Source organism: Ziziphus jujuba, chromosome 9 (assembly GCF_031755915.1).
Source record: "Ziziphus jujuba cultivar Dongzao chromosome 9, ASM3175591v1".
Taxonomy (NCBI): domain Eukaryota; kingdom Viridiplantae; phylum Streptophyta; class Magnoliopsida; order Rosales; family Rhamnaceae; genus Ziziphus; species Ziziphus jujuba.
In genome coordinates, this window is record NC_083387.1 from 7,151,817 (window position 1) to 7,164,623 (window position 12,807).

A 12,807-nucleotide genomic window follows, 5' to 3' on the forward strand; every position below is an offset into this window, starting at 1 on the left:
ATCAATATCACTATCATCTCAACAACTTTTATTATAGAATGGGAAGTGAGATTGGTTCAATAATATATATGCCTTTCACACCCAATACAGATCATGGGGAGGGTGACTTATGTAGTGTTATTTATTTATTATTTTTTTTTAAAAAGGTTTATTTGGTTAGAATTTAGGTTTAATTCAATTTTATGAAATTCCCTCTCCGATGGGGTTATTTTTCCCAGTTTTCCACATTAAATTTGAAGATATTTTTTTTAAAAAGAAAAATTATATTCAAGAAGAAACAGAAGTACATAAATCATTCTTAATAGCATTAGAAAGCCAACACAAGCCTTCTTCCATCCAGGAACTAAAACCCTCAACAAACAGAGCATGTTTAGCAATTCTATACTTCAATTGGAGTAAACCACATACATATAAGGACCCCAAAAAAAAAAAAAAAAAAAAAAAAGGGAACAGAAAAGAAAAAAGAAACATATATATATATATAAATATATATATATATATATATATATATATATATATTTATATATATGTATATATATATATATGTATATATATATTTATCAACGATACAAGAGCCATTAAATTTCTTTGCCATGATATGGTAATCATCTGATAATATTTATGTGGCTTACTTTTTATTCATTTATCGAATTTACCGATCCATCTTTATTTTATATTAATATTTCAATTAATTATATATTGACATATTATTATGTTACATCATTTGATGCATGCAGTATTATTTAAGTTTATATATTTTAGTAGTATTACATATATTAAATTGTTTACCAAATAATATGCAAGTGTAAAGAAAATATATTTCACCAAGTTGTTATAGAAACCAAAGTATTTATTAACTAATATACCAAGCCGTTTTCAACATTTATGGCTAAAGAGTGGAACAATTACATACTATGTAAAGGAAAACCAACAAAATATTGCAAGCCAAGCTATATTATATACTTCTAGCGGGATGGTGAATTCTTCGCCATTTAGAGAAAATGTTGAAAGTTCTGATGATAGTGTGGAGCACTCCATGAAAGCTATGGAGGATTCTCGGACATTGGCTTCAAATCTTGGAAGCTTTGGTTCCACGAGGAAAGAGGAGGCGTGGAGGAGGACATTGGCAAGTTATCTTGTCGAAGAGAGACGCAATGTAGATGGAGGTGAAGGAATGGATATGCTTTGGGAGACATATGACTATGAGACTGAATCTCACATGTCACTGACCAAAAGCAACACAAAGGAGGGAAAGAAAGGTGGAGTACCGGATTACAGTGACCATGATAAGGACCATATAAAAGATGGTAATGGGCAACTTTGCTGCTTACAGGCATTGAAATTCTCAGCTGGGAAGATGAATTTGGGACTGGGAAGGGCTTATCTTATGAAGATTTCCAAGGCATTGAAGGGTATTGGGTGGCTTCACCATGTGAGCAGAGGGAAGAAGGTTTACCATTGAATTAAAATGTTACATTTTTGTTTATGTTAAATTGGTATAACAACATGTATTTGTTTAAGTTTCAAAGTAAATATATAACCTCTTTGTTTTTGCATGAAATGCTATTAAGTGTTCTGTAATTAGGAGATAATCTTGGTCAACGAAAACACTGATGGAGAGAGTTGTAGCATTGATAGAATAAGCTGAGCTAAATATCACAAAGACTAGTTGAGCCATTTCTCACATGCTTTTACCAGAAAAATGAGAAAAAAATAAAAAATAAAAAATAAAAAAAAGAAGAAGAAGAAGAAGAAGAAAAGAGAAAGTTTCTAAAACTGCAAAAGATGATAGTCCATCTCTAAAGGTGAAACTGATAATTATGGGTGTATATAAACAGCTTCTATCATACCAAATGACACAGTAAAAACTGCTCAAATCCAATGTGAATTATACATTTGGATTGGATGATGATATTGTTTTCTGATAATGGAGTTACGGAAATTGTATTAAACATTTCCATGTAGTGTGCTATTAATGTTTTTTAGGGAACAACAGATAGTAGGTGTAACCAACAACAAGAGGATGATGATTTTTGCAACCTTCATTAAATATTTATGCTGTCATTTACTAGTCTGTTCATGATTGAAGAGTCTTATGGAGCAGATCTTGAGTAACCAAAACTTATTACCATTTTCTCAGCATCATATTGATTAACACCAAAGGATGCACTTATAAGACCCAGCAAAGGTCGAAAATGAACATTTAGATTCACTGGGGGGAAAAAAAAAGAAAAAGAAAAAAAAGGGAGCAAAAATTTCAATTCTTCAATTTATATAAGCTTCTTTAGGCTAATCTACCATGTAAAATTATCAATTTGATTATTGATACAGCCATTGTTCTTAATGACAAGATTGAATGCTAGAATTTAGATAAATAAATAGTTATACATTTAACTTAAATTGGCACGAACTGATCTCACTTAGTGAGATTAGTCATAGTACGTCAGTTATTGGCGTGCTGAAGGAGGCTTTGACTTGGCTAGTTAAATAATTGATTTTTTTATCATTATTTTTTTGGGAACCAAATTGGCATTTATATAAGTAAAGGGATATGAGGATGAATTATAATAATAATAAAATTAATGATATTAGCTGAAAAATTCGGTAGGTACAAAAGTCCTAATTTGTAACAAGAATGTTAGTGATTGTTACCACACAGTTTTATTATTATTATTATATTAAAAACATATATAGTCGAGTTTTATCCTCTTTTGGTGGAAATGATTTTGATTCCTTTTTTAAGTGCAAAATTGGGCTAAGCCTAATTTTCTTTGAAAAATTACGCATAGAGTGGACTGGTAATGAATCCAATATTTAGGCGCCGAGAGTCTACGTAAGGAGTTACCGAACGGATGAATTAAGACCGAAAGATGAAGGAAATTAATTACTGAATTTATTATTGTTTCCAAATTGTACTAACTTTTTTTTTTTTTTCCCAACAAATTATGACACAGTTAGATACTGAATTATTAATATCATTTTTTTTTTTTGCACATTTACAATATTTTTTCATTCTTCTATTTCCATACTTTAAATTTATAATTTCACAATTATAATTATAAATAATTTACTAACTAAGTCACCCTTATTTGATTATATTATTCAATATTCCATCCCCGTTTTATGATATCATTTAAGGTTTATTGTTTTATAGTTCCGGTTTAATTAAATTTTATAAAATTTCCTTTTCAATCAGTTATTTTTCTGAATTTTCCCAATTTAAATTTTGAAATTGAAGAACTTCAGTTGAGGTAAAAACATATATGCATATGATGGCAAAAAAAATAAAACATAGACATTCTAAAATATGTAAGAAGAAAAACTAATATTTTATTATTTTCTTTTATTTTTTGGACAAAATAAAAACTACTATTTGACTGGTATATAAGTTGGCATATTATGGATGACGTGGCATGTCATGTTTGGATTGAAGACATTATCATTTTAATTTGAATCGGACCAAACTAGTTATGGAAATTCTTTTTCCAACTAGTTTAATCCGAAAGGGCCCTATAGGGTTTGGTAAAAAGCATTTATACAAGTATGAAGTTAGCAATTCTGGTCCTCTTTGTTATACATATATGGCTTTCAATTACCTTTTTATTTTAGTAAACTTTCTTTGTGATGATGATAATAAGGGCCGGACCTAGCTAGGGACTATAAAATTCGTACCCAAGTGTTTACAAGACCAATTGTACAGACTCAGAGGTTATAAACAATTACATCCTTCTTAAATAATAAAGATATTAGCAATGATAACAGGCCCTGGAAAAACTTCGAATGGAATGTGAAAGAGCAAAGACAGCCATGATCACTTGGAAAAAAACTGTATGCAAGAGTGGAGATTGATCAGTCTTTCTTTGATGGTGTATATATATATATATATATTAATTTCTCAGAATTATTAACAATGGCTAGAATTGAACAGTTGAATAACGACTTGTATGAGAAGACTTCGACATGGCGAAGAAGGTTTTGGAAGATGCATGTATGAAAAAATCAGACATTCATGAGATTATATATTCTGGTTTAATTGCAGGGAGTACACGAATTAGTAAGTGCAATCTCTTTTGATAGAATTCTTCAACCGGAGACTGCCGTGCAAGGGTACCCCTGAGGAGGTTGTTGCCATAGGAGTGGCAGCTAAAGGTGAAATCATTAGGCTTAAAGAATTAATTGAATCGAAGCCATGGCAATTTTATACATATTGTGACAAAATTTGTGAGAAATAATAGTTCTTTTTTTATTATTTTTTTATCCTATAACTTTTGGTTACTTTGGTTATAATAACATGTTGCAAATTCACAATCAAAATCAGTAACTAATAAGTTTACTCCAACCATATGTACATATATATATATATATATTAGATAGTGTGCTACATTGCTAGAATTATGGTGGACAGTATCGATGTGGTGCAATACTAAATGGAGGCAAAGAAAATACACGAAATTCACAATTACAGAGAGATTTTGAAGATCAAGAATTAAATTATTAAATGATGATCAACTTTAGAAAGGATCAGAAGCAGTTGCAAATGGTAAGCTAACTTTGATTTTGAAGACGAATACCCAAATGGTGATTCCGATTTTGAAGATGAAGAATCAAATGACGAGCTATAAAGAGAATTAAAAGTTTATTTTTTTAGATTTATTTTCTGAAGTGATCTTATTGATCTGTTAATTTTTTCAATAGTTGTATTATTTTATATTTTGAGCATAATTGGTAACTAACTTTCCAGATACTTGTTCATTAACAATCAATGCAAAAACTGATGTCCTCCCAAATGTGAAAATGATAATTATTGGAGTATATAGAATCTTAGTATCAAGGGCAATCTTTTATACCTAGCAATATAACAGAAACCATTGACATATCCTTTTCTGATAATGGAGTAAGGATATTGTGTTAAACATTGTCATGTGACGTGCTGATATTGTTTTTGAGAGAGAGAAGCAGATAGTATGTGCAATATATGTATGTTCTATATGTTCTTGTTGATAGAATAGATTTTGAGTAACCAAAACTGATGATCACTTCTGAGCAACATATTTATTACCAATAAATACTATTAAAGGATTTCACTTATAAAATCCAGCTGACGTAGGGTCTATTTCAGTGCTGTGCAAAGCAGTGACAAATTTGTTTTTACTTTTGGAGTTTGTGAAGGAAAGGATAGTTTGTTTCAATATATATATACTAAGAAAATTACTCTAAAAATTTGTAATTTAGATATTTAATAATGTTTTATCTATTATAGTATAATTTTAAAATTTATCCTATTTTTTAATAATATTTAATAATGCAAGGAATTTCAAATTTCTTCCAACTACATATCTAAATATTGTCAATAGATAGGTTTTGACTGGATGACCTTTGGCTTGGATTGAATGATCTTTGGTAAAATATTTTGTTAACAATTACTTCCCACCTCCTACCGATTACCATTACTCTCTTTCATTTAGATTAGTGTTCATATGTGAGGATGAACATGAATTAGAAACCGCTTTACATTTTACATGATGTGAATGTATTTCTTTATACTCTTGAAAATTCTTATGCTTGTTTAGTTGCTCGAATTTTTAAATGTTTTCATAATAGTTGTGTTTGCATGGTAATAACTGAAAATTTTTTTAGAGCAGTTTGAAATCAAAATTGAAATCTGGTAGGCTGGAGAGAAGCTCATAAAAAGTCCCTCTATTCAATCTTAAATTAAATATTGATGGAGATTCATTAGATAAAAAATAGAGTACAAATTTAAATTTTTCATAATCTATTTTATAATTATTTTCAATTTAATCTATATCTATCATTTTTTAGAATCTCTACAAAGTTATCAATTTGACTATTCAAATAATTTTCTAATGATAAGAATATCATTAAAAATTTGACGATAAATAAAATTTTTTTTTATTATTTATCTCAGTCGGTGATAAACAATATTGTATTTATACTAAAGTGATACATGTAATTAATTCGATGAATTTAATTATGTATTGATTTTTATACTATAAATCTAGCAAATAAAAAAAACGAACCTTTTAGAGCAGCAAATTTAAATCTAATTGAAGTTGTCTCCAAAAATGTTGATACCCCATTTGGGAGTGGATTTTAATCAAAGGGTGGTAGAGTACTACTTCGTCCATTTGATTGAAGAAAAGTACAATAAAGTTGTCAGCAATGGTAACAAGGCCCTTGAAAAGCTTCAAATAGAATGTGAGAGAGCAAAGAGAGAATTGAGTTATATATCAACAATGCTATTAAGTTACCAACACTTAGGACGAATGGAGTTTGATCAGTCTGAATTTGAAGAGTTGAATATGGATTTGTTTGAGAACACTATGACAATATTGGTGAAGAAGGTTTTGAAAGATTCAGGGTAAAGCAATCAGAGAAATCCATGATATTGTGTTAGTTGGGAGAAAGTACACAAATTAGTAAGGTGCAACAGCCAGTGAGCCACTTAAGGGTCTCAACCTGAAGAGATTGTTCCCGTTGGAGCTGCATAATTGAAGGTGAATTCATTAGTTATGAAGGGAATTAAATTAAAGCCAAGGCAATTTTATACGAACTGTGAAAACACTTATGAAAAATAATAGTTTTTTTTTTATCCTATCACTTTTGGTCCTTTGGCTACAATAATATGCTGCAATCTCACAATCAAAAGCAGTAATTAATATGTTTAATTACTCCAAGTATATATATATATATATATATTAAATGTAATATAATATATTATATTTATATATATGTATGTATGTATGTATAATAGGATGATGGACAACATCAACGTGGTACAATATTAAATGAAGGTTAGGCAAAGAAAATGCGGGAAATTTACTGTATAGAGAAAATTTGCAGATGAAAGATTAAATAATGATCAATTGTAGAGAGAATCAAAAACAGCTGCAACATAATGAGCTGATTTTGATTTTTGAAGACAATGAATTAAATGATGAGTTGTAGAGAATTACTTTTTTTTTTTTTTTTGGGTGACTTTTCAACAAATGTGTTAATTTATTTTTGGGTTTAATTGGTAAATGAATTTCCATAGACATTTTCTATGTATCCAAAGTATTTGCATCACTAAGGAATTGTTCCAGTGACAATTAATTATTTAGTTTTTGCTTCAACTTTCATGGTTGAGGAAATGTAAATTACAATTTGCGAATTTGGCATGCATTCCAATATGTAGGTTTATAATTTCAGCCATTTTTAAATAACAATAATAAGATTTAAAAAAAAAAAAAACTAAAAACCAAATTTGATTATGATCCAACTCTATAATATTGATCTATTCTCTAAATCTAATTAATTAATGTACATATACAAAAAATTTAAGTGTATCAAGTGTGAATCCTCCTTATTCCAAAGATGAATTTTAAGAAAATTTAGTTTAGATACATTACCAATTAGATGATACAATTAGTGGAGTTGGATGAAAATCCATAAGACATGAAAAAATTATTAAAAATTAAAAACTTAAAAGAAAAAAAAAAAAAAGTACGAAATGAATAGGACAATCTAAATTTCTGGCCTATCAAAAAAATCCATTTAATCAGGAAAAGAAAATTATCAAAAAAATAAAAAAATTTATGTGGTGGGGTCCACATGATTATTGAAGTGCACCGACGGTGGTGGCCAAACCCGCGTTGCCGTCACTAGCTGCCAGTTAAGATCAACATCCAATACAAATTAAATTAATATTTTCTTATTCAATAAATAAATAATTAATTAAATGTCAGTCAATTTGTTTTTAGTCAAATTTAAAAAAAAAAAGAAAAAAAAAAGAAAAGGAAAAAAAGGCAGAGTGTGAGAGTGAAGGGGTAAGAAAAAGGGAGTGAGAGATCTCTCTCGCTGAATTTGCGAAAGAAAAAAAAAACCAGAACCAAAACAATGGCGAACCTCAGAGCTTCTTCGCGTACTTCACCTCGGAGCTTCTTCTGCTTCTCCTTCAAGTCCTTGGCTTTCACCACGGCACTCGCCATTCTCATCTTCTTCTCCTTCTCTTGCCTCTTCACTGCTCGCACAGATTCTTCTGATCTCTCTAACTTTGTGAGTGTTGCTCTTTCTCTCCATTTGGATCCTTAATTAATTTGCGCTTACGAATTAATTTTTTTATTTTAATTATTTTTTTTTGGGGGAAAAAAGAAGGTAGTTTTTAGTTTGTGAATTTACAGTTTGATAAATGTTTCCTTTGTAACGGACCGAGAATTGTTGGAATTTATGCTTTTAATCAACTTGGATCCGTGGGAAGAGCCGTGCTGTAACTAGATCCAAATTTGTTGATGTGTTTTTATTCATTTGTTTATTTTTTTAACTATAGGAAAAATTTTCCCGGTAAACAAACGAACTTTTTTTTTAAATTTTTTTTAGAAGGAAATAATTCAATGTGAATGCGAAAATTGGGTAAATTTCTAGATTTTAGATATGCATTCATGGTCTGAACGGCAATAAACCAAGTTTCTTTGGTGTAATTTGATGGATTAGGTTTTGAGTACTAGTTCTCTGAGAGTTGGATCCACGAGAAGGACCGTGCTGGCGCTCAAATCGGATCCTCTCAAGCCCCGTCTAGACCAGATCCGAAAGCAAGCCGACGATCACCGTGCCTTGGCGGTCGCCTACTCTGTCTTTGCGCGAAAGCTCAAGCTTGAGAACTCGAAGCTCGTCAGGATCTTCGCCGAGCTCTCGCGCAACTACACCGATCTCATGAACAAACCCTCGTATCGCGCACTGCTGGAATCCGACGCGCTCTCCATCGACGAGTCTTTGTTGCGCCAATTCGAGAAAGAGGTAAAAGAGCGCATCAAAGTCACCAGACAGGTGATTTCCGAAGCCAAAGAATCTTTCGATAATCAGCTCAAAATCCAGAAGCTGAAGGACACGATTTTCCAAGTGAATGAGCAATTGACGAAAGCCAAGAAGCAAGGAGCTTTCTCAAGCTTGATTGCTGCGAAATCAATCCCGAAAAGCGTGCATTGCCTTGCAATGAGGTTGATGGAGGAGCGAATTGCCCACCCTGAAAAGTATGTAGATGAAGGAAAGCCAACCCCGCCTGCTTTTGAAGATCCAAACCTTTATCATTATGCTATATTCTCAGATAATGTGATTGCAGCTTCGGTGGTGGTGAATTCTGCTGTGAAGAATGCAAAGGAGCCATGGAAGCATGTTTTCCATGTAGTGACGGATAAGATGAATCTTGGAGCAATGCAAGTGATATTCAAACTAAAGGACTATAATGGGTCGCACATTGAAGTGAAGGCGGTGGAGGATTACAAGTTCTTGAACTCTTCTTACGTGCCAGTGCTCAGGCAGCTTGAATCTGCAAACTTGCAAAAGTTCTACTTTGAGAATAAGCTCGAGAATGCAACCAAGGATACGACCAATATGAAGTTTAGGAACCCGAAATATCTGTCAATCTTGAACCATCTGAGGTTTTATTTGCCGGAAATGTACCCGAAATTGCATAGGATTCTGTTTTTGGATGATGATATAGTGGTCCAGAAGGACTTGACAGGGTTGTGGAAGATTGATATGGATGGAAAGGTGAATGGGGCAGTTGAGACATGTTTTGGTTCATTCCATCGGTATGCACAGTACATGAATTTCTCCCATCCTTTGATCAAGGAGAAGTTTAATCCCAAGGCATGTGCATGGGCTTATGGAATGAACTTCTTTGATTTGGATGCCTGGAGAAGGGAAAAGTGCACAGAACAGTATCATTACTGGCAAAATCTGGTAAGATATAATTTCTTTTCTGAAATTTTTCTAATATTGGTTTTGGCTTCTATGATGTGATGCATTTGCTATTTAGTAATCAAATTCTGTGGGACTCGTTACACTGCTAGAGAGTAGAAGCTATTTATGGTATCTGAAACAAAATGGAAAGACTAAAAGTGTTACATTCTTTGATTGCTAGGGTCCCACTCTGCATAGTATACCCCTTTTTTTTTTTTTTTTTTTTTTTTTAACACTGTTTTCACTGCTAATTAGTAACATATGAATGCTCATCTTAAATGCAGAATGAGAACCGAACCTTGTGGAAACTGGGGACATTGCCACCAGGTTTGATCACATTTTACTCAACAACAAAGCCATTGGACAAGTCATGGCATGTTCTGGGACTCGGATACAACCCTAGTATTGGCATGGACGAGATTAGAAACGCTGCAGTGGTGCATTTCAACGGAAATATGAAACCTTGGCTTGATATTGCAATGAATCAGTTCAAGCCACTTTGGACAAAATATGTTGACTATGATTTGGAGTTCGTTCAGGCCTGCAATTTCGGTCTTTAAAATGATAGAACTAGTTAAAACAATCTAGTTGGAGGATCTGCTCAATGCCTAGTCCAGCAGCTAGTTTTCTTTTTGTGGGTTCCATTGCTACTTCCTTCACGTTAGACAAGTACACTCTCATCCAGCATAGAAGAAATTTGCGTCAATCCAAGTGTAGCATACTTATTTCGTATATTAATTATAGGTTTCTCTTCAACGTGTCTATATGGGTTAAATTCATTTTGAACATGTTAATCATTAAGATATATTGATGGAAATCTACAGAAAAAAGGTGTTTTAAGCTATCTTTTGCTTTTTGTGACACCTTGAGACTTCAGAGAACTTATGTTTTATTTCCACGCATATAATATAAGTCAAGTAACAAGCATAGCTGATGGTATTCGTGATACGATTTTTGTTGTTTGATTGCTGAATATGCAATCTAAAAGTTTGTATAACTATGGCTTTCGGTCTGTCCCCCTGGTAGAGTGTCATGATCACCCATATGAGCAATCCAAGGGATCTATAATTGTTTTTTGTTTTGAACCCTCGTGAATTTGGATCCCCTCTTTCTTTCTATATATATATATATATATATATATATATTTTTTTTTTAATTTTATGTTATTAATCGGGATCCTTTCAATTTTTGATAAAGGGAAGATTCAAAATAGCTTTGTTGATTTATGAAGCCCTCGTGAATTTGGATCCCCTCTTTCTTTCTATCTATCTATATCTATATATATATATAGAGAGAGAGAGAGAGAGAGAGAGAGTGTGTGTGTTCTTATACAAGAATTAGAACACAAATTACATAAATTAAAATTAGAAAATGAAATCAAAAATCTTAAATTAAAATCAATTCATAACAATGGACAGGTTAGTCAACCTTGTTACAGTGATGAAAAGATTCAATCAATTACCTATAGCTTCATATTTTATAGATCACCAATTAAATACACTAAATAAACCATACAAATCCAATTGGAAACAATTAGATAAATAAATGATGTCTGCTAAAAATCATGAAAAACTAATGAATAGACAATCCCACACTAGAAATCAGAAAGAACACATCTGGCAAAGCTGGAAACATTTAATGTTACAAGTCCAATCTGATATACAATTTTTTTGACTTTTTTGAAAAGTATTATGACGAATTAAAAGATTTAAAAACATTAACTAAAGAAATATGGATTAAATCAGATCAATCAATAGTTCTATCGAGTCATCCTCCAGTTGAAAAAATAATCATTCCTCATTTAAATAGCCAAATCATAGCTTCACCATTTAAAACATTTATCATGAAAGCAAAGATTTAATTAATGAACTTAGAAAGGTTATTGAACAAAATAATTACACAAATCAAAGTATTATTACAGTAGGCAAACAACTAGATAAAATAGAAACCAAAATTAATAACTCCTCCAAAAAGGACAATCAACCACAACCCCTCATAAAATTTTCAGATATTACAAAAATTTCAACCCTTCCAACCAAAACAAATCAACTCAGTCAACTCTTAAAAGAATTACAATTAAAAGTTTCAACGTCCAAAAATGAAGCCTCCTCTTCCAATCTCACTACTATTAACAATCACTCTTCCTCTGATTCCGAATCCAATCAATCTTCAACACCTAATCACCTTCATAGGCTTAAAAATCAAAACCCAAGATTTAATAACTTTAAACAATGGAATAATAAACCATTATCTCCCGAATTTCAAGAATCAAATCACAGAAATCAATTCTCTATCAATTCCGATAAATTATATGAATGGAATATCGATGGATTAAAAGAATAAGAAATATTAAACAAATTACATCATATGTCAATGGTTGCTAATAGATATTTTACCAATCAAAACCTTCCACAACCAGAAATTGTTGAATTATTAGTTACAGGCCTTACCGGTACATTGCATTACTAGTGGGAAAAACATTTAACAGATCAATCTAAATCGGAAATCATTTACGCCACTAAATTAGATGAAGAAGGATTTCCAATATTTAATGAAACCATAGGTCAAGGTGTCACAGATGGAGTCAATATCTTGTTAGCCACAATAATTAGACATTTTATAGGCACCCCCACTCTTGTAACAGAAAGAATACATAGTCAATTAACAAATTTACATTATCCAACTCTTAGTGATTTCGAATGGTATGTGCAAACATTTACCACCTGAATTAAGATGAGAGATGACAGTAATCAACCTTTTTGGAAAGAAAAATCCATTAATGGATTACCCTAATTATTTACTCGAAAAATCAGAAATGTCTTAAGTAATAATAGTAGTCACATAATTATGATTCATTAACTTATGACGACATAGTCTCAATAGTAAAAAAAGAAGGACTAAAAACGTGTACTGATATGAAAATAAAAAATCAATTAAATAATGATAAAATAAAAACTAAGTATGAATTAGGAAACTTTTATCAACAATATGATCTATCTTCAATAGCACCCTCTAGGAGAAATAAAATCAAAGAAAAATCAAATAGAATACATTTCCGAAACAATAAAT

At 31.3% G+C, this 12,807-nt stretch overlaps 1 protein-coding gene across 1 annotated transcript; it reads left to right on the forward strand.

Moving 5' to 3' along the window:
* The first annotated feature begins 7,780 nt into the window (after positions 1–7,780).
* Positions 7,781–10,686, forward strand: LOC107426770 (galacturonosyltransferase 8). The gene is made up of 3 exons (XM_016037043.4): positions 7,781–8,055; positions 8,491–9,738; positions 10,023–10,686. The coding sequence occupies exons 1-3, from the start codon at positions 7,897–7,899 to the stop codon at positions 10,296–10,298; spliced, it is 1,683 nt and encodes a 560-aa protein (XP_015892529.3). The 5' UTR covers positions 7,781–7,896; the 3' UTR covers positions 10,299–10,686.
* Positions 10,687–12,807: the final 2,121 nt, after the last annotated feature.